We start from the raw sequence: 23,482 nt of genomic DNA on the forward strand, positions 1-23,482 counted from the left end.
AGGGGCAGGGTGGGGGGTAGTAATGTATGGATTACGGAGTTTAACAGGTAAGTAAACATATAAATAAATAAAACGAATTTCATTGCGTGCACTGCATCGCATTTGGTGATGCAGTGCGTGCAACGAAATTCGTTTTATTTATGTATAGGTTTACTTACCTGTTAAACTCCGTAATCCATACATTACTACACCCCACCCTGCCCCTCCCCCTCCCCACGTCACCACCCTGCAGGAACTCCTACTGCCGACCGCAGCTGATTCTCATATGATGCCTTTATCCAGTAGGTGCCTTAAGACAACAGTTGATTTCATCCACTACTGGATAATGGTCCTCTTCTTCAGTGTGCTAATAATAACATGGTAAATGACTGTGTAAATGCAACAGATATCAGTTACAGATATCATACCTATTATTAGTAGACACAGTTTATCCTTCTTTATAGAGCGATGGCTAACACACATTGTGCTGTTGGACCGCTCCTTTAGGAGGAACCACACACGAAAATTATGTATAATTAAATGTGCCTTAGACGTTCTGAGCTTCCAATCCGGAGAGTCTAGGAATCACACGAAGAAAGACTGTCGAGATTTGGCCAGTGTGTATTACTACTCGACTAATCTCTTCTACTGTAAAACCACGGCTCCATCGCAATACATTTTATTGTGATTAGGGGTTCACAAACAAAAATAAACGTTTTGCCTTAATACATAGCCTGAAGAAGCATTGATACTTTGGCATACATCTGGTAAAATACCATATTTTGGCATCATACATACTTTGTTCTACTGCTAATCTTTATTGAATCATGGCCACACTCTTGTTGTCAAAGAAAACATTTGTTCTTTTGAATTCATCCCATATAATTACATATAAATACATTTTAACTTTCAGACGAGACTAGAATGATTCTAGGAAACATAACTGCGCACTTAAGAAGTACTACATAGAATAAACTGTCTTTATAGGCAAAGTGCACTGAGTTTTTAATTGTTAAAAAGAGGATCACTGTAATTTAACAACTGGTGTACAGCTTTTAATATTGGCACTTCATTTTCAGTCATTATAGTACAAGTAGGGGTTTAACTCGTTTCACTTTTGTATTTTCCAGATGTTATCAGTCAGTACTAAACCTTAATTATTTGGAAAGTATGAGTGAGGAGGCTCATTCCAGCACCAAAAATATTTTTTTTTATAGTAAATTGTACCATGTGCTTATATGTGTGACTGTATTAATAATGACATATTATCCTATAAAATTATCCATATCTATAAATTATTTCACGTAGGAATTTTTTAAATTGCTATAAAACGCTCCTAAAGCAAAACATGGACACACTTTAAAAGGTCACGAAATCCATTCATTCTGCTTAGTTTATTTTCGTGCACACACTGATTTTTTTAAAAATTATTTTCTTTTGTATTCCAATTGTGTATGATATAATTCAAGTATGTTTCACGGATGTGCCATTCAGATTCATTGATGCCTTCCTAACCATATGGAATGTATATTGTCAGTATCACAAAACAAACCTTATACGGAGGACATATTCTACGAAACTCAGTGAAAAGAAAAAACAAAATCGAAGAAAGCTGCTAACTGTGTATCCTCACTGACTATTCCGTAGCAATTTGGCCAAGTATGGAATGTATTGTAGTGTGTCTAGATGTTCCGAAAACAGGCATATTGACTGCTACTGGGGTCCAATATATTGTGAACTTGTAGTTTCAACACAAGGGATCATAAAAATATCTTTCTTGCATTATTATAAAAGAGAGCAGCGCATCTTGACATATGCTGTTTCCACTTCAATTTCTGATCCATCGACATCTTCTGTTTACTTCCAAATCGAGAATTTGAGAATGGAAAGGAGTTCCTAAAAGCGTAGAAAGAAGAACCAGACCAGAAGCAGCGTGATGAGGTCACCAGTAGCTGGCCTTCCCCCAGGAGGAAGCTTTACAAGATTAAATACATCTGCAGCCGAGTCTACTCCACGTCAGAAGCATCATTGTCAGAAAGATGATAATTACTTCCCTTCACTCGAATGTACTCAATGTATCGCCCCTCATCCGTCTCCGTATTACCACATGTACATAGCCTGCTCTCGAACAATGATTCAATTTCCTCTAGCTTTTTTCCTTTCGTCTCTGGAAGGCAGCCATAGACGAAAATGACTCCCACTGCAGCAAGACCCGAGTAAAGGAAGAATGCGCCTGAAAAACATAAAGCACACCAATAATAAAAAAAACTGTGAGTCATGCAAACGCTCAGTGCTATTCATTTCATATCAACTCTGGATTTCCGTGTACAGATGTTTTTAAGAAAAGGCAGGCTTGCAGATGCAGCCTGCGAGTGCTAATTGTATACAATGTTTCAAAAAAAGAGGACTTAATGCCAGCTTTTGTGCAATCACTCCCATTTAAATCATATATAGGAACTAACTACACCGTGGACTCCCAGAACCGGTGGAAAGCTTTAAATGTGACTGTAGTGCACCACCTCAGAATTGCCAACCTCTTTTGTAAGCAAGTTATGTTAAATTCATTTGAAAATTGTTATGTCCACCTAACAAAAAATACAGTATGGCATTGGGGGGGGGGGGGGGTGGGGGGGGGGAAGACTCCACACTTTTAGTATCTCTTTGCTGTATATACTCTTATAATGTACTATAGATGGATCTGCCAGTCGGACTAAAGAATGATTGTATTACTTACCAGTAAGTCACATTTTTCTTAGTCCCGTTGTTTCTTGTCACAACACATGTTTGTGTTTTATCTGCTCCTTTAAGACAGCCACCAGCCTCGGGCTCCCCAATTCGTTATAAAAGGAACACCCAGATGCTTTTCCCCGCTCAACCATGTGAATCGGACCACCCCAAACTGCAATTCTTGATTAGTGAATTAAAGCCGAATTGCACGTGGGAACGAAGACAGACAACACAGACAAAAGAGATACAGCAGACACTGACAGGAAACACTGATGTGATGAAAAATAATTTGTCTCCAAATTATGAATGGGGTAGGTTGTAACAAGTCACTGGTAGCAGTGGTGGCTCCTCTGCAATGACGTAGGAGCGTCGCACCTCTGCCTGGCACAGAGCCAGCAAGCGAAAAATAAAACGATGTTGTGCCATTGTTTTATTTTTCTTTGCCAGCTTGTGCATGAAGAGGCGAGGCATGGGAGGGTGGAAGAGGAGTGCTTGCACACTCCCTAAGTGGTCGTGTGTCTGGCCGGCTGTCTCAGGCCGACCAAAACACACATGCACACTTCTGCAGCACAGGGATTGGCTGGGAGTCTGTACCAGGGTCCTGCTGGGATCCAGGAAGAGGCCAGCAGGAGCGACATAATGCAAATTTAGTACTATTTGTTATGTGCCACTGTCTGGCCATTGTTCTGTGTCTGTATACATAAAGCCAAACTTCTATAACACTTAACCCCAACTCTTTACAAAAAAGGTGATCTGAAAGCTCTAGGATTTCCTTTTTCATAGTTTGACAATGCTCAATCAATTACACTGCGAGAGATGATAGATTATCTACCACGTCACGACTGCCTATCACTTTTCAATAAGTACTGGGCTCTGCTTTTTTAGTAAGTCAATGCAAACATGTTCCAACAAGGTTGGAAGCAGATGTAATTATTTCACATAATCAGTTCTGAAAAAACATAGATTGGGCGGGATTATTTGCCAGTTTTAGGACTCCTGTTGAAATTGGTACTACCCAATAACTAAATTATTCTGTTACGTGGATGTCAGAGCACCACTGAAAAGTTACATTCCTACCCTTTGCCATCACACTGACTCTCCCACCTGTGCCCTCCCAATCTCCTCCCCCGAACCATCACCCACCCACCTACCACCTTTTCTATCTCCACTGTAAACCGTGATGTCATAGTCCTACACTATTCACTGTATTCATATGGTAAACCTATCTGCTGGGGTGTAGCTTCAGGGGGGGGGGGGTTTGGGGTGTTACACCCCCCTAATAAATGCATGTTGTGATAAATAGTTGGGCACAGGTGCTTTCAGTCGGGTATGGTGCTGTGTATGAAATGAAAAAGATATTTATATTCAGCAACAGATACCCAAGTGTGTCTAGGCACTGACTCAAGAAGAGAACTACAGAAGCCGACCCACAAGATTAGAGATTAAAAAGTTTTTCATACTTTTTCTAAATGCTAGCAACTGAGTTTCCGTTTTTAATTCGAGCGTGAGAGAGTTCCAGAGTCTGGCAGTTCCCACCAGAAAACTTCTGCCACCCCATCCAGCTTTTTTAAATTTGGGGACGACAAGTTTGTAAGCTGAGGTAGCGTCCTAGCTGGAAAGTACCATTGAAAATTACATTTAAAAAAGATTGGAGCCGTACCGTGTACAGCTTTGAAAGCAATGCAAAGAGCCTTAAAGTCGATAAGCTTCTTCACTGGAAACCAGTGAAGTTGTCTGAGCACTGAAGCGGCAGACGTGTGCTTGGGTATACCCAACAGCAAATGAGCTGCAGCATTTTGCACCATCTGAAGTTTAGTGAGACATTGTTCCCTGAAATTAACAAAAATACAATAACAATAGTCAGCCCTAGATAACACCAGGGCTGTGTTGACCAGTTTTTGAAGATTGTGAGGGATGAACGGAACAACCTTTCTGAAAAGTTTTGACATGTAAAACGAAGCTGAGGTAATAGTGTTGACTTGCCCCTCGAAAGTGAGCTTGGAGTCTAAGGTTACTCCCAAATTCTGCACCTTACTTACTGGTGTAAGGAAAGAACCAAACTCCTGTGGCCAATAGGAAGGCCCAGGAGTTTGATTCTTGTTGATTCTGCAACCTGAGAATTATGTTAGACAAAAGTCTGAACATGAAAAGGCACATCAGCTTCCTCTCCAAAGGAGCGAACTTCCAACTCAGCATTCTAAGGAAACTCAAACCTTTCCTCCCTGCTCATGACCTAAAGGTGGCAGTGCAAGCCTTACTGTTATCAAAGCAGGACCTAGAGTGCCCCTCTTAGGGCTGCACTCAACTCAGCTGCTAACATACAACCATATCACCTGTGACCTTTTGTCCTTAAACTGGATGCCTTATGAAGCTCGGATACAATTAAAAATTGCCTGCATGGCACACAAAGCCATTCACTTCAATATCCCTTTGTATCTCGCTCAGAAACTGGAGTGCTCATGTGGTGAGAGAGCCTCCAGAAGCGCCAGCGCCCTATTGCTCAAACCGCAAAAATACAATAAAAAAAAACCCAATAATAAAGCCTTCTCCGGTATAGCACCGATGATTTGGAACTCCCTCCCCACTGAAGTCAGGGTGAACTCTTCGATTGTCCTCTTCAAAAATGAAGTCAGAGTGCTCTTGATGAATACATTTCTGCCTCTGACTGGCTACTCAAGTGGATACTGAGGTCACAGTCGCAGTTCTGTGGCACAGCTGCTATGGTCACGAGATTCCCTTTGCTCTATATGACTCTGTATCTTCTGCTTTGTGGGTTCTGTTTTGATTGCATGTATCTGTATTCCTATTGATGTATAAATTGTAGAGCACTCTGATAACCCCGGTAGTCATGTTCGCGCTATAGAAAACTTTCAAAATAAATAAATGAATGAGAAAGACACATTGTTTCCAAAAAGGACCTCAGTTTTATTGGAATTAAGCTTCAAACAATTAGAAGCTATCCAATGCCTGACTTGAAGTAGATTGTTATGAAACTGTGTGGCTGTATTTGAATGGTTGCTTGCCAGAGACACTATAATTTGTGTATCATCAGTGTAGGAAATCGCTGAATAACCCAAAGACCGAATCATTTGTGCCAGAGGGGTGATGTAGATATTAAAAAGAGTTAGGCTCAGAGATGAGCCCTGGGGAACTCCACAGGGGAGTGTAAAAGTGGGGGACTTAAAGTCGGCTAGGGCAACAAATTGTTCACGATCAGTCAGGAATGATTCAAGCAATGTCAACGCTCTCCCCTTTATGCCTATTGCATCTAGACGATCTAGCAGTCGTTTATGATTAACAGTATCAAATGCTGTGGAAAGATCCAACAGCACCAAGGCTGCATTACCCCTGCATCAACTGTCTGACTGACCTATTCAGATGTTGTGATCTGAGCAAGTTCTGCACTGTGATGTTTCCAGATCCCATACTGAGTAGGTTCAAGATGCCCGAGCTTCTCAACAAAATCGAAATGTCTATGTTCATAGCTTTCTCCACCATTTACGCAGGTAGAGGGAGTCTGGAAATGGGGTGATAGCTGTTAAGGTCTGTGTTGTCCAATTTTTTTTCTTTTTAAAGTGAAAGAATTAACACTGTCAGATTTCACTAGGAATTTTTACACACAGACAAAAACTCTCTCTGTTTAGGAAAAGTTCTAAATTGTTGGTTATTTGACAAGATAATGTGCTTCTCACTTAGTACCCCTACCAATCTGTGTTCCACTGTCTTGACGCAGGAGTGGCCCAGAGCAGTGGGGCAGGGGGGTCGGGGTGGGGGTGGAACTCGACAGACACGACAAGGGAAAATTCATTATTTGAGACCCTCTGTGCACCCTGCGTGGCGTATAATGTAATTTAACATTATGTACCAGTGTGATTGTTGGGAAATCTGAGGCGCACACGCACCAATTTTACTGACCAAGATGAATAACTTACACCTATAATCAGAGACTGGGTCCTGCTATATATTGCACAACACACAGATGTTTTGGAATTTCAGTTCTGAGAATAAGCAACTTCTCCTTCAGACCTCCCTGTTGAATACCCAGCCTTAATTGAACAAGGCAGAAAATTCCCTTCTTCCAGGGCTTTTAAATTCCCCTATTCCAGAAAAGGTGAAAGGGCTTCTCACCTAAGTAAATAAAATAGCCGTCAAGTAATCCTAGTTACTTGATGTGCCATTTAATACAATCGATTAATGTGGCCTCTCGCAGCTGATTGTAATTCTATTGAAGGAAGTACACCATGGACACTCATTTCTTAAACGAGAGGAGCCCTCTTGCAACCTTAATTAAAAGCTGTTTTTATACTTACAATGCCCTGACTGAACCAGAGTAATACACTAGAGGTAGATGTACAAACATGTTACACAGCTTAGCAAATAAGATTATCTGATGCACGTTAGGCTGTCATATGCTAATGTACACCCCCTTGCACCACAGTGCAAGGGAGGGTGCATTCTGCCAAGCAAAGGTACAAAACTATGCTTTAATACTTTTCCCACTTTGTATGCTTGCTGTGCAGTGCATCACACATGCAAATTTAGAAAAATGTGGAGAATTTTAAAACTTAACTCTGCTGTTGCGCCTACCTCGAGAGGGGCATAATTCTTTGGGTGCAAATGCCTGACTACAAATGTTAGTAGCAAGGGATGTGCATCAAGGCCCATAGGTGGTTGAATGGAAAATTCCAATGGCTCACCCACTCCGGGCACTCCCCAGTGATGCATAGTAGCACTTGATACTACTTTGCATTAATGTAACCAATTTTCCAACTTAAATCATGCGTTGCATTTGAATGTTAATCCCACCACAACGTCTTGCACCGAGTTTGTGTTGCACAGTAATACAAACCTGGCACAAAGAGTTAGTAAGTCTGTACCTTGGTTGTTCAGGTTGTGTAGAACAGAAATCAGTCACATTTCATTTTTTTATTTATCCTCAATTGTGGTAGAAAGGCACCCTGAACAATTAATTTCAGCTTTTAATTTGTAAACGTCTATGAGCTTAGCTGACATCAAAATGAAGGACCAGGGAAAGCAAAGAGTGCATAGCAAGTACATAGCAAACAAAATGTGCATAGCAAGCCCTAGACCATTCATCTGACAATTCGGTTTCGTCATGGTAACATCCCTTGGAGTATCCATCTGTTACAGTTAGTCACCTTTTGTCAATGTTAATGCAATTCTTGTGTATGTATGCATGAGTAAAAGATTGCTTTGAATTTTAACACTCATCACAGCTGCTTCTAGATTTGTGAAAATGCAAGTTATGCTTAAAGCATACTTAAAGTATGTCTTTTACCAGGTGTAATCCAGATTTACGACTGTAAAAGAATTGTGCTAATTACCCTTATGAGCCACTGAACCAGACACAGTGTAATACTTTTTCCTCACTAAACTGTTTTCACTATAGCTTTCCGTTGAGATAGTTTTCACTGCCTTTTATTAAGTGTTCCTTCTGTTTCAAATGAGCGTGGGAAGATTTAGAAGGATCTGCACTTCACAAGCCTTTTGAAATGCATCTGACTTCTCTTTTACGGTAGAAGTTATCCACTAATATTCATCAATTAGTTCTGCACCAGTGCTTCCTACCTTTTTAGAACCACAACCCACTTTTTAGAATGACAAACTTTTGTGACATAAGTAGCTTTAATGGCATAAAGCATTGTGTGACAGTACACTCTCATTACAGACAGCACATTTTCTCTTGAAATGGCACTACATTTGCACAGACATACAATTTTACCGAACATAAATGATAAAGTGTGGAAATTGAGTTTCAGTCAATATTTATTATTTGTGCTTTACCAAGTAAAGTGTCTTGATTTATTTTGATCGTATTAAAATGATTGCTTCCATCACACTTCAGTATTACAAAAATGTGCTCAAATGTATCTTTTCTAACTGCTGAATGTGTACAGTTCATTAAAGAGAGAGACAGAAATATTAATTTATTTGGAACTTAGTTCATTAAACCAAGCCATATTCAACCATATCACAGTTTCCTATATACAATATATTTATACTAAAAATCATTTAAAAATAATATAATACATTCATAAAATCCCACTAGGTTCATCCACATATATTGACCATCTTAAAACTATCTCAATAGACTTATCCATAGATGAAACGACATTTATGCATAATACACCTTTTCTAAAATAAAAATCCCTTAAAATACATGATACAATCATCAAAAATATAGGAGGCAGAGAGCCTGAGTCTCAATAAAACAAGTATTTATGAAATGCATTTGCAGTTGTCACCCCAACACACAAAGAAAATACCAAAATTAAAGTCCAGATTGTATGTAAGAACCTTCTCCAGCATTGAATCTTTCAATAGATTCACATGCTTGTATCTTCCCCGTCGTCATGGTGGGTGTCTCGCGGTAGATAGAAAAGAAGTACCTTATAAGTACATAGAAACCACCAAAAGGAAAGAAGAACTTTAATATTCGTCAGCATCTTTATGTAGGTCTAAACTTTGACCAATCAGAGACCAGCCCTAGACCTCATCTCCCCAGCAGAGCCACCAGACCTCAGATTTCTAACTGCACGTCGTGTGTAAGGGAGCTCTGCTCAGTTTGTCAGTGAGTGAACTTTTGACCCTGCTAGAATTCACCTCAAGGTATTGTCTTTCTACCTTCTTTGCTTCAAAGAGGCTTTTTAGGCCCTGTAGAGCCTGTGGGAAGGCAAGGTTCTTTTCTGAAGATCGACACAAGAACTGTCTTTAGTGCTTTTACCCTAAACATACAGCCACAGACTGTAAATACTGTAGAACTTTTTCAGCAAAAACTCTTGTTGTTATGGCTCCAGAAGAAGACATCAAAATCAGACTCTGGATCTGATGTTGAAGAGAGCCCTAGGCCATCCTCAACTGAGAGGTAGCGTAAAGGTGAGGCTCTACCTCACTAAAGGCTGATTCAAAGAGATTAAAGGCAGAGAAATCCTCCACTGCCGATAAAACAGCCATTAAGCTTAAGGAATCAGGCCTGAAGAAATTCTCTACTGCTTCTCTGCCTTTCACACCTCTCAAACAGGCTTTGTCGACGAAAAAAGCACCGTCGACTGACCCGTTGTCGAGAACTTCCACTAAATCCCAGACTTCTATGGCGACGACTATGGCCGTGGTGACGGCATAGTCGAGAAACATGGTGACGACGATTTCCTCATCGACGGCATTGTCGACAGCTTCAACGACGAACACTGTGTTTGATTGCATCTACAACCCGGTCGACGAGGGTGTTTAAATCACCCTCTCGGCCAGTGTCGATGACAATCACTATCAGGCATCTTCCGTCGTCAACGGATCAAAAACCGGACATTCAAGGTCTCCATTTGTGTCCAAAATCACCAGGCTTGTCACCTTTACCCAAGATATCACCGTTGCTTCCCTCTCACCTTCTTAATATGGAGGAATTAGGGGATGAAAGTCGTTTTGGCCCTGCTTACAGCCCCTCACAGCTCAGAGTTAAATGCCAGGACACTGATAAGGAGGAGGAGGCGCAAGGACAGGGCACTTCAGAATATATAGAAGGAGATTACTCAGTCATGGGTCGCTCCCAGGCCCAACGATACGACTCTTTCCAAGAGCACTTTCCTTATGAGGGTTATGAAGAGCATCAGGAAGTTCTGGGAGATTCCATGATGGTGCCAATCTCCCTGGTCACTGACCTGAGGCATATGTTAAATGACTAATATAAAAGATTTCCGGATTCTCACGCCCCGGTTCCATTGATGCCCGGCGGTCTGAATATTCAGGTTGCTCCGCCTCCACCAGTAGTTACTCCGCCGCCTGTTGCGCATGTTGAGAGAAAGCCTCCTCGATTACAATCCAAGATGATCACATCTAGAGTGAGGCAGACAATCAACCCGAGGAGGGTGAGCTCACTGAGGATCCAGACCTACTTGGTCAAGAATGGGATGATTATGTGGCTCCATCTTCGGCATTTCAGAGAAGGCAGGGACACCAGGTTTACCCCTACCTGGATGACTGGCTAGTGAAAGGATCTACATTTCACTCTACCAGAAAATCCACATGGGCTTGTCAGCGGCTCTTCAACTCAATGGGGTTACAACTCAACATAGAGAAGTAGCAATTGATTCCAAGCCAGAAGTGTATTTTTCTAGGGGTGTTACTGTACACCAGGTTGATGAAGGCGTTTCCCACTTCAGAACAGAAGCTCAAGAAAAGGTGCTTAGCAACCCTTCTGCGCACAAGAGAATCCACTTCTGTGAGAGTTTTCAAATCCTTACTGGAATGCTGTCATCATGCATCCCGTTGATTCCGAATTGTCAGCTGCACATGAGGCCTCTCCAGGAGCAGTTAGACATGCAGTGGGTTCAGGCGCACAGCTCATTCGAGGACATCATCTCTCTCACAAAATGAAGCAGGCTCTGTCATGGTGGGAAAAAGAAAGCAATACCTCTCCAGGCCTCTCATTTCAACCAGCACAGCCTTATTACATTATGACAACGGACGCTTCAATGGACGGTCGGGGGGCGCATCTCCAGGAATTGCAAATCCACGGAAAATGGTCCGTTCAAGAAAAGTTTTTACACATCAATCTTTTGTAACTGAGGGCAGTTTTTCTGGGACTGCAAGCTTATCTTCCAAGAATCCAGGGATACCAGAAGGGGGCACCAGGTCTCTCACATTATCAGAACAGGTCCAGAAGATTTGTATGTGGCTAATTTAGCACAACATAATGTTGCAAATAGAGCATGTTCCAGGTGTGGACAACAATTGGGTATCTTCTAAGCAGAACCAATTCTCAATGTCACGAATGGGAGTAAGAGGTGGGCCAGCTGCGTCGAGTCTTCGAACTGTGGGGCACTCCAATACTGGATCTTTTCGCGACAGAAAGCAACAGGGAGTGCGAAAGGTTCGCCAGCAGGTTCCCTCAGAAAAACTCTTTGGGGAAAGCTCTGCAGATGCTGTGGATGGGGACGTTCGCCTAGCGTTCCCGCCGTATCCCCTCATCCCAAGAGTATTGAGCAAGATGAAGAAAGAACTATGTCATCTCATTCTCATATCTCCAGCATGGCCGAGGCAGTTTTGGTTCACGGAGCTTCTCCTGTGCTCTGTATCTCTGCACGTTCTCTTTCCTTCACTGCCAAACCTTCTCTCAATGAACAACAGTCAGATTGTTCATCCTCAAATAAAATCTCTTAAGTTTGTCAGCTTGGAACCTTACGACTATGAATTCACAGATTGAAACATTGCTCTAGATAGCAGGTCGATCCTCCCAACGGGCCAGAGCTTCTTCCACTAATAGGTCATATGCTGCAAATGGAAGAGATTCTGCCATTGATGCGCGTAAAAAGACTTGCATCCTTTGCTCTCAACCCCAGAACAAGTTTTGCCTTACCTACTTCACTTAGCTAAGTCAAAATTGGCTCACTCATCAATCTAAGTACACTTGGCTGCAATTTCCAGGTTTCGCAGGAAACCAGGAGAACTCTCCTTGTGGTCAACAAGAATTGTTAAAGAATTTATGAAAGGCCTCTTCAGGGTTTTCCCACCGTTAAAGCGACCTGCAGTCCCATGGGAATTAAACACAGTACTAACCCAATTGATGAAATCGCCTTTCGCGCCCATACACAAGGCTGATTTAAAATATCTTTCATGGAAAAGAGCTCTCCTTTTAGCCCTCACATCGACTAGAAGAATCAGTGAAATATAGGCTTTCATGGTAGCTGCACCTTTCCTTCAATTCAGACAAGCTATTATTGAGAACAAATCCTCAATTTATTATTAAAGTTCTTTTCACTTGAATGAACCAGTTGTGCTCACCACGTACTTAGGAAATCCTTCAACTGACGCTGAAAGAGCACTGCACTGTTTGGATGTAAAGCGATGCATCATATTATACATTCATAGAACAAAGACTTTCAAAAAATCGGATCAGCTATTTGTTTCCTTTACTTCGCCAAGGAAGGGCCAAGCCCTTTCAAGGAGCTGTATTGCACGTTGTATCGCCTCTGCAATTGTTTTCTGTCACAACAAAGCTGGAAAACCTCTATCTGCAAAAGTGCCTGCGCACTCCACAAGGAAGAGGGAAGCTTCTACAGCCCTATTTGCTGGGGTATCGCTTCCAGACATTTGTAGAGTGGCAACATGGTCATCGTGCATACATTCACCAAGCACTACTGCCTAGACTCTGCATGGAAAGAGGATGCTGCAGTTGGTCAAGCTGTCCTGAGACATCTGTTTGCTTAAGGTACAGTTTTTCGTATCTATCACTTCTATTTATCTCTTGTATTAGGTTTTTCACAGATTTATTTGCTATGTAAGGATTTACTTGGATTTCATGATTCATATGTATTGGTATGTTTAAATATGTTCTGTTTTATTGTATATGAAGGTCTTCGCCTAGTCGCAAAACTAAGGAATGACACTGCTAACTACTCTGATACAAGCATGTGAATCTATGAAAGATTCAATGCTGGAGAAAAACCAAGTTACCTGTACACTGTGGTTCTCCAGTATTGATATCTTTCATAGATTCACATGCGGCCCTCCCTCCTGCCCCTCTAGGCTTGCCACTTCTGATCTCATATTACTTCTAAACCTTAGCACACTTGTGCGCGGAATCTGAGGTCTGGTGGCTATGCTGGGGAGTTGAGGTCTAGTGCTGGTCTCTGATTGGTCAAAGTTTGGACCTACATAAAGATGCTGACGAATGTTAAAGTTTTTCTTTCCTTTTTGTGGATCTATGCACTTGTACGGTACTTCTTTTTAACTACCGCAAGGTTCCCACCATGACGATGGGGAAGATAAAAGCATGTGAATCTATGAAAGATATCAATACTGAAGAACCACATTGTACATGTAAGTAACTTGCTTTTTACCTTACCCCCTACTTATTCAATTTCCTTAAGGTTGCTAAAAAAACTGTCTTTGGCACACGCAACATCTAAAAAGCACATCTCATATAATATTTTTTATGGCATTTAGCCTTGTTCTGAAAGCGTATTCAATTAAGATAGGCTGTGTATACCTAACTAAGATAGGCCGTATAAACTGTTGCCTAAAAAATGTAAACAGTCAATTAAAATAGGTATACTGGAGCTCATTGGGTTAAATTCCCCCTTTCAGAGATTTTCTGCATTCAAAGTTCTCCCAATTATCGTGGAAATAGCAAAACCCAAGATTTAACACTACCCGAAACTTCAAGATCTCTGTGTGCCTTATTGGGTTTGGGAGTTCTGAAAGATATGGGAAGCTTGTAACTTCCTGCCAAGAATTATGTTGATACAATATCGAGTTATTTTTGTTGTGGTAGCTTAGGTCCTTAATTCTGGACTCCAAGGCAGCATTTTCCTTTAGTTCCATATTGCTTTTGTTATTTAACTTCACAGTACTAAAATTCTTCAAGTTTAATGTGTGAGCCACATCCTTTAGCCTACGCCTAGTATCCCTTGCCTAGCATAATTCACTGCTACCGATTTCATTCATGCAGAACAAAGATACTTTGGCGGATATTTATTGAAGGGTTGGGTCGCTATAGGACCTCTCAATGGGGTGCAAAAGCGACGAAACCCTTAAGATGTGACTTATAAAGTCACGCAAGGTACCCTTTCATGGCCCTGAGAGGCTTGATAATCCAGAGTAACTCAACACAGCGCAAATCTCTGCATTGTGTTACTCTGCCCCACGGAGGCGTTCTGTGGGTGTTCCCATGCAAAACCTGTTGATTTTGACACATTACATGATTTACCATAAGTGGTAGACCTGGGACTATGTCAAAACTGCTACGCATCCCCAGGGGAGGCGAAACAAGAAGAAATATATTTATTTATTCTGGTTTTTTTCCTCTTTCTATTTGTGCTGGATTCTGTGGGCCACTTTTACTTTGGTGCCCGGGCCTATTTGTTGTCCCAGTGTGACCCTGAAGACGGTTCTATTCCCCAATTTAATAACTTAATCCAGAGCTGTTCAAAATTTATTTTGTCAAAAGCAATACTGTAATCAATGAAGCAAGCATAAAGAGTCATGTTTTTATGCTTGCCTTCCTTGCTAAAATGGTCAGTGCTGCGATGGTATGAATAATTAAACAGCAGTCACGAAATTCAGTTTGTCGGAAGGATATGTTTTTATCACTCACCCAGCTTTTTACGTTGTTATGTAGGTATTTTGCAAATAACTTGCCTTCTCAGTCTGAAAGGACAGTTATGTGTAATGTCTGCAGGGAAATGTTTGGGAATATTAACTGTGTCTTCCTCTTCTGATATGATGGTTTTCAGTAAAGCTGCTATTTTCAGTTTAGCCTACTAATATTTATTCTCCACCAGCACCTCCTTTCCAACACAGTCCTCTGCCTCCAAACTCAACTCTTCTTATAAGAAGTCTGTGTGCCTGTGCAATGTACATAGGATATAGTTTGCTGGCCAGGGAGTTCACCATAAGCTTTTTGGTTGATCTCTTCCACTGTGCTTAGCATTTCTTGGACTTGGCATTCTTCATGCCCCTCTGCCAGAGAGGAGAAGGTGGGTCCCTTTGAGAACTGCTGGCAGGTGTAAACTTGCATTTAGAACACTGTACAGTTGTTTGACACATATTTCCATTACCCATATGCACACACTAAGACAGAAGAAGATAAAGTGATTTACCAAGAATCACAATTCTTAATCAAGTGCTCAAGGTGAACCTAAAACCTAGGCCTCGGGGTTCACGCAACTTAGCTGCTATTCATCTCTGAAAATGTCCTTTACACAACAGAAACAGGCTTCATTTTTTTCTCTAAAGAACCCACTATCACCCAACAGTTAGCAACTTTTTTTTAATGATCCTGCTACTCCATGGTTCATTAACTCTACTTTCTGTTTATGATTTTGACCAAGGTCTCCGGTGTATCCTTTGCTTTGTTAAAGAGCCTTGTTTAAGCATGACACATTCATGGTGACCATATGAAGGCCCTGTTGTGCAGAAATCATGGTGCCATTGATCGCAACGATTCTCCCCACCTCGAGTTCGTAGGGTGATCAGACTTCCATCTGGGGGACCTGTCCTTGATAATCCCATTGTCACCCACTTGTAGCAAGGAAGGCTGTGCTCTGTGCCTCAGGCTTACCTTCCGGTCAGTGGCTTCCCTCCTAGCTTACGTGGCTTCACTGTTGAACTCTGCAGGGCACCAGCCTGGACTAGTGGGAATATTGTCCCATGTGGTCTTCCAAAACAGTGGTTGAGCCGGGGCACAGTTGGTGGTGCTATGCAGGGTTTGGCGATAGGCATTCAGGAACTGGTGTAAACAGCTTTCAGCGCCCTCACCTCATCCTCCTCCTATCCAGAGCACCCGGTTGAGGGTCCATATGAAACGCTCCACTCCTCCGTTCACCTGGGGCCACTGCGGCGTGATTTTCCTATGCCAAATGGCAGGAGAGGTGAGGTACTCCTGGAACTAATGACCTTGAAATGAGGGCCTGTTGTCTGACTTTATGTCCTTCGGCAGGCCCGCGATTGCAAATTTCTTACCCAGCAATGCCTTGACTTGAGATAACACTGTGGATGATTACACCTCCATGACTGGAAATTTTGTGTGTGAGTCCATTATTATAACAGTGCTACGACCATCGGGGATACTCCCGAAGTCAATGCTGATCTTTGTCCATGGTTCCAGTCTTGGTTCTTCAGTGAGGACTGGAGTGGACAGCTGCTCTGTACCTGTGATACCACAAGAATGGCATTGGTGCATGGTCTCGTCGACCAGAGTATCCATCCCTGGAAACCAAACCTTGCTGCACAGCTGGGCCTTAGTCTTTGCCGCGCCTTGGGCCCCATGTGAGCGAGGTTGACTACCTGGCCCCACAGCTCTCCCGGGCCACCACAGAGCAGTATTCCATGCAGTCCTTCATTGAACTGGTGGAGGACTCTTCACAGCTGCTGCCTTGTGAGCTGGTCATCCACGGTCAGCGACCGGGAGCCGTCGAGGAAGTGCTGCCATTTCCTTTGGGCTAACACTTCTTTGAGCCTTGTTACGTTCTCGTCCCGGTTGGTGGCCTCCAAATTCTTTCGGCATCAGTGCCTTTGGGCAGGCTTCTTGGAGGACCAGTCTGACGAATACTTCGATGCGCTCTTCTTCCTGGTCCAGCCACGGGGCTTCTGTTGGCAGGGGATGGTGAGACAGAGTCGGTCGGGTTGTTGGCGCCGGGTTGGTAGTCATTGTCAAACTTGTATGCTTGTAGTTGTACTGCCTGTCGTTCTCTCCTGGGGGGGGGGGATCCAGGCATCTGGCTACACCAACAGAGGGATGAGCGGTTTGTGGTCGCCCGCCACCCTGAACTCATGGCCATAGAGGTAGAGGTGGAAGTGTTGACAGGCCCACTTTAGGGCCAAAACCTCTGTCTCGATCTGGGCGTACCTTATTTCTGTTTCCTAGAGTTCCCTGCTGGCGTACGCTATGGCAAGCCTGTCCTCGTTGGAGTTTAGCTCTGTCCTTTTCCCTGGTTGGAAATAGGCCATGGTGGTTTTGCCCAGGAATGCCTTTTTAAATGTCTTGAAAGCCTAAGTGGCTTGCGGGCTCCATTCCCAAGACATACCAATGTGTATGGGAGCCCTCAGGGGCTCGTATAGAGGGACCAGGTTGGGCACAATAGGTGGCCATTCCAAGAAAGCTGCGGACCTCCTTTGGGTTCCTGGGTTTTTGTGCAGATTGTATGGCTAACGCCTTTTTTGGATCTACTCTGAGGCCTTCGCGGGAGAATAGGTTCCCAAGAACTCTATTGACTCTGGTAGAAGGAACACTTGGCTTTGTTCAGGGTGAAATCACAGTCAAACAGGCGGTGTAGAGTGCCTCGAAGGCACACATGGTGCTCTTCCAGGCTACTTGAAAATATCAAGATTACGTCACTAAAATTGAGGACTTCCATCAGGCCCGACAGTGTCTGCTTGATGGCGTTTGAAAGACCTCTGCTGCTGAAGAAACGCCAAAACTCAGCCTCTTGTACCACCGCAGGCCCACATGCGTGGAGAAGGTCGTGATGTACCTGCTCGCGGGAGCCAGCTCCAGTTGGTGTTATCCAGAGTTAAGGTTGAGTTTGGAGAACCACATGGCCCCATTGAGATTGCCACAATGTCATCCATTGTGGGCGTGATGTGGCACTCTCTCTTTACAGCCTGGTTCGGGAGGTGCATGTCGACACAGAGTTTGATTGCTCCTGGTTGCTTCGGCTTTGGCGCAATGACCAGAGGCGATACCCACGGGGTAGGGCTGGTGACCTTTTTAATGACTCTCAGATCTTCAAGTGCCTGTAACTCTCGTTAGCAGTATGCCTTTCTTGCCCTCCATGACCTGGAACTTGGCCCAGGTTGTCTGCTAGTCACTGATCACATCCACTTCGATCACTCCTCGCAATTGCATGGGTTCGGTCCCCCCTTACGTGTAGATTTTTGCTTTGGTGTGAGTGAGAGGAAGGCATGGTGTGAGGAGCTCGTACTGGTCCAAGCCCATCACATTTACTGATGCCCGTGTCTATGAGGGCTCTCACAGTTGTGTTCGCGAGAGGAAGGCATGGTGTGAGGAGCACGTACTGGTCCAAGCCCATCACATTTACTGATGCCCGTGTCTATGAGGGCTCTCACAGTTGTGTTCGCGAGCTTGGCGTCGCACATGGGTGGGCCGTCTTCTGCGGTCCGTGCATCTGGCAAATGATACAACAAATACATCTTCCTCCTCATCGTTTGCATTGAAGTTTGACCCGTGCACAGGGGGTTGCGGGTGCTGTCTGCAATTTTAAAAAGGTGGTCCGTGACCTCCTGCTGCGTCACACCTTAGCAAAATGATTTGGTTTGCCACATCTGGAGCAGGTCTTGCCTTTTGCAAAGCATACACTGGGTGTCCAAAGTTCTATACTATAATTTCAGCAGGGCCCGCAGGGGGCGGTCACAGTGGTGGGCGCATCGGGCCTGGGTGTTTTTGCATGGCATCCACCTTTTCCTCTTTATTGGCGATAGATCTGGAGGGACGCGGCGTCAACAAGTGTTTGTTGAATGTCATCCAGGAATATGCCTGGTTGTCTTAGGATCAGCCACCGGAGCACCGCAGACCAACACTTTTGGATGACCTGGGCCCAGATCTCTTCCCATTGGTCGTGGAATGTGCATGTGCTTGCCAGCGTCGAATAGAACACGTCCACAGACTCCGAGTCTGAGTGCTTGGCTTGGCACAGCTTGAGGCGTTCAAAATCCAGGTTGATCTAGGGATCTAAGTGTTTATTGGAGGCTCTAACTGCTGCATCAAAATCATCATCTTCGCCCGTGTCAGGTGGCGTTTCCAACATTTTGTACAGCTCAGCACTTCCACAGTGCATGAGCAGAGAGCTTTTGATGGCGCCATCCGTTTTCCTGGTCCCTCGGAAATAGTGATTGATGCATCCAATCCATGACTGCCATCATTTGGTGGTAGTTGCAGGGTCAGATAGCTCGCTGAATGGAGGGAGTGGCATTACTGCTGCATGGCCTGTGCGGCGTCTCTTGGGGAAGCCACCACTCATGCTATGCTGCTGCTGAACGCTCATGGCATGTAAGGCATGGGTTCACTGGCCTCAGTAGGATGGGGAAACGGAGTGTGGCAAGGAGGGGAAAAAAGTGGCGTGGCACTCCCACATTTATTAAGGTTGCCTCTGAAATTCCACTATATATTTTTTTGTGAGGCTGCTTCTGAATGTCCTCTATTTTGTTTATCTTTGTTTGTTTTTCTTTTGTCCCCTCCTTTTAATTTTTTTTCTTTGGAAAGATGGATCTTCCTCCATGTGCCAGTTTGAATTCAGATTAATGTCTGGAGCGCTCCTTGAATTTCAGCGGAGCGTCCGTCGTCAGCCCTGGTGGTTAATTAGCCGTGGGCAACAGCATAGGCGGGCTCTCCATCAGGGACATCCATTCTGCGGCTTCCAGCGCTCTGCGAGCCTCCGCAGGGAGCAGGAGGGAGACATGCGTGTAGTACCCCACCCGGGCATCCCCTCTGCCGTGAATGAGCCTGGCTGGGTGGATGTAGCGGTGCGGGCCACGGAATTGCAGGTAGGCCCGATTGTGGTACTGGGGAATCTGGATCGCCTGGCAATAGAGTTCGAGGCGAGGTTGTGTGCGATGTCTTGCCTTGCACCTTGATGAGCTCTTAGGCAGCATGGATCGGTACCGGCCTTGTCGCCAGTGTCGTGGAAGGCTTCGCCCTTCCCTCTTAGGTCTCGAGGGCCCTTGATGCTCTGCACAAGAAAACACACACACAGTGGCTTACTGCCGGCGGAGATCCTGTGCAGTCTTACGCCTGTTTATTTATCTCCTCTGGCCATGCCCGGCCCAGGGAGGTTTACAGGTTGCAACGAAAGACTATATAGGCCGGGTGGGTCTCTCCACTCACCTTTCCTGAATATCTCACTGATACATGTATATACCTCATATAAAACCAGCCATTATGTGACTGTCAAATCAGGTGTTTGTGAAGTGCGCCTACTCACCTGTAAGGGTCTCGAGGCGCTGGGGGTGTGGGGGGGGTTCACAGGTTCCAGTCCATCAAGAAGGGGGGGGTCTGTCGAAGAGCCAGGTTTTGAGGTTTCTTGCGAAGATGGGGAGCGACTGTCACTGTGTCACACCCGGACCTTTAACGTTCTGAGTGATGCTACGGAGTGCTGACTGAGCCTAAGACATGACATGCTAACCTGCATAGACTGCCATCTTTACCAGTGCCATTAAGGGGCGGGGACTATAGATATTGCAAGAGCTGTTTTAACTATAGTTCCTCTGGTTGTCTTAGATGCCACACACCTCACCACCTGTTGTACATGGAACCTTAAAAATAGGATGAACTGCTAGCTTATCCACGCTCAACAAGTCAGGCTTTGGGTTGTTTCTGTGCTATTGTGTCCAGTTTACACCTAAATCTTTGCTACACTCCTGTAAGGTGCTTCACTGGCACTTTCAGGACCTAGTGGAAGGCTCAACCATTTGGTGAAGTGCAGTGTCTAACTGCTAAAACGCACTTTGCTACCCAGTCTCTCTCTGCTCCAAACTATGTTCAAATAGAAGTGTGTGTGACAGTGGGGACATGTTGAGGGTGTTGCCAGAATCGAAAAGATTTAGAAACATGTTAATAGTGGGAAAATATTTGTTTGACTAAGTTAGAACAGCATCCCTCGCCGGCAGGGTAGTACAACCTCAATGAAAATTGAATATTGGTGCAGGCAAGGTTTCTCAAAGCTTAGTACACATTTGTGTTTACCAAGAATCAACATACACACTGCAGGAGCCTCAGACACGCCAACAAAACCAGGGACAAACCTTCCACACAGTTATCGTCCCGGCTCTTATTGATTCATTTTAGAAGACTCACTTCTTGAAACAGGGCTCATTACACATTCTGCAATGAAAACTGCTATTCTGCCGCTGTCATCCCGTAAAAAAGTGTTTTAAAAAGTACATTGTTTAATAAGTTTGAACAGACTTGCGCACAGACAGATCAAACCATCAAAATATGTGCTGGTTTTCTTACCGTAATAGGTCAGATATTCTGCAGTATGCAAGAATGTTAGCGAAACAAGAACATTGAAAATCCAGTTCACTCCAGATGAACAAGCATTCCCTGTACTTCTTGCCCAGAGCGGATAGATTTCAGAATTCACGGTCCATGGCATTGGTCCCATCCCTGACAGAAACAGAAATCACAGTCATTAAGTTAAGCCGAATGAATGGCTGATACATGTTGTCAGTAATCATGAGGACTTACAAACCAAGAAATCTTTGGATTTCAGGCTGGCAGGGTTCAGTTGTACTGTCTTCAAAATCGCCATTGACTCTTGCAGTGACTTGAGCTATCAAGGGACACTTGAATTTAGCATTGCGATCTCTAAACATCGGCAGCCCTCAACATTATGACCAGGTGCATCGCGGCGGCTGGGATTCCTCAGCACCTGGTGGGCGTGCATACAAACCTTTTTGAAGAAGGTGCCACCTCTCTGCTTCGATATACCATAATAACTTAGGGTGTGATTAGGATGCTCCAAATAACAGTCACCTACGTTTTAACAGTTACTTCTCAATAAGTGGGTGTGAGAAAGGGGGTTGTTGGTTGAAGGGGGGGGGGGGGTGAAACCCTCCTTAAGCATCAGCCACAATCCTAGTTAGGGTGAACCACAAACAATCACTAAATTAACCGGTGCTTGACCCTCTCGAAGCTTGGCACAAAAGTAGTCAGGCTTAACTTCGAGGCAATGTGTAAGGTATTTATGCAGCATACAAACGGCAATACAGTGAAAACACAACACAAGAAAAATCCCACACCAATTTAGAAAAAATAGAGTGAAATGTAATAAATTATTTGACACCAAAACAACAACAGTGGACCCGGAGATATGCAATTTTAAAGATTTACGGTAAAAATAGTGCCTAAAAGCACAAAGCGTCACTCACTGTTGTCTGGTTATGCTAGACCAGGCAAAAGTCGCAAGTTCAGGCTGACTGCGATGTCATGCGGCCCAGATGCAGAGATGAGGTTAGTACAAAGATTTCTATTCATGGTAGAAAAGACTGCGAGGAGCAGTGAGAGTGCTGTGAATCGCAGTAGTGCAAAGAGCAAGCCAGCTTTTTTTTTTTGATAATCAACTTTATTGGCATTTGTAAAAAAAAAAAAAAAAAGGACAAATCATTGGCAGCAGTTCAGCAATCAATAGGCACATTTGAGGAAAAACCAGTAGCTGGCATAGAAGGGATAAACACAATTTGGTCCAACATCACATACATTTGGGTCAAGGCGATTATCAGGGTTCACGTTGGCAGCAGATTGAACCATTTCCCCCAAATTCTGGAGAACTGCTCAGGCAACCCCCGGGATTCGCAGAGGGCCTCCTCTTGGGCCCCGCACCAGTCCACCCCTCGTCTCCAGCCCTTCACCGTGGGAGCCGCGTCTCGCATCCAGTGACGCGCTATATCCCGCTTAGCCACGGCCACCGCCGTCCCCAGGAGGCGTTTATCCGCTCTAGTACCATCCAGGCCGTCAAAAATCCCCAGGAGCAGCCGATGCGGATCATGGGGGACCTCCCATCCCAGGGCTCGTGTTAACTCTCTCTCCACTCCTCTCCAAAACCTCTCCAACCCCGGGCATGTCCAAACCATGTGATAAAAATCAGCCGGGGAGTGCCCGCATCTAGGGCAGTCCGGGGAGGCTCTCAAATGGGCACGGAAAAGCCTCTCAGGGGTGAGATAGGACGTGTGCAGGTAGTATATCTGTACCAGCCGTAACTTGGAGGACGTGGTCAGGGTTCGCGGGGCCCACAAGGCGTCCCTCCTGTCGGCTTCTTCCAGGGGGCCCACCCACTCCTCCCAAGGGACGCGGGGCTGTTAATGACGAGGGCGCGGTAGATACGGGACACTCCCCGCTCCCCAGGTCTCCCATCATCACCTGGGCCTCCGGTGGGCTAAATTCTGGGAGGGTAGTTGGCGTGGGGAGATGCGCATGGAGGGCGTGACGCAGCTGCAAAAGTGTTGAGCATGGGGAAGGGCATATCGCTGCTGTAGGTCAGCAAAGGCTCGAATGTGGTCCCCCACCCATACATCCTCTAGCACGGATACTCCAATAAGGTCCCAACAACGGAACCCGCTCAGCAAGCCAGCTTTTAGGGTGGTTGTCACTGCAGTGCGAAGATCCTGCCTGGCATCAGTGATGGTCGTGGTTGGAGATTCACGTTGGTGGTCACCGCGGGCTATACTGTGAAATGCAGCTATTGTGTGGCCGCTTGTCGCTGGCAGTCGCATTAGTGCAAGAAGTTGGGGTCACTAGAGCTCC

At 44.5% G+C, this 23,482-nt stretch overlaps 2 protein-coding genes across 2 annotated transcripts in view; one reads left to right on the forward strand and one right to left on the reverse strand.

The window, feature by feature from the left end:
• The window catches only part of REDIC1 (regulator of DNA class I crossover intermediates 1), an 805,769-nt gene that overhangs the window by 670,280 nt on the left and 112,007 nt on the right, over positions 1-23,482 (forward strand). The window lies entirely within an intron of this gene.
• The window catches only part of SLC2A13 (solute carrier family 2 member 13), a 1,480,845-nt gene that overhangs the window by 4,509 nt on the left and 1,452,854 nt on the right, over positions 1-23,482 (reverse strand). The window contains exons 9-10 of the mRNA XM_078680010.1: positions 21,194-21,346; positions 250-2,212 (exon numbers count right to left, since the gene is read on the reverse strand). Coding sequence (XP_078536136.1) covers positions 1,986-2,212; positions 21,194-21,346 — 380 coding nt within the window. The 3' untranslated portion in view covers positions 250-1,985. The remainder of the gene's footprint in view (positions 1-249; positions 2,213-21,193; positions 21,347-23,482) is intronic.

The sequence above is a fragment of the Lissotriton helveticus genome, chromosome 1_1 (assembly GCF_964261635.1).
Source record: "Lissotriton helveticus chromosome 1_1, aLisHel1.1, whole genome shotgun sequence".
In the NCBI taxonomy this organism is placed as follows: Eukaryota; Metazoa; Chordata; class Amphibia; order Caudata; family Salamandridae; genus Lissotriton; species Lissotriton helveticus.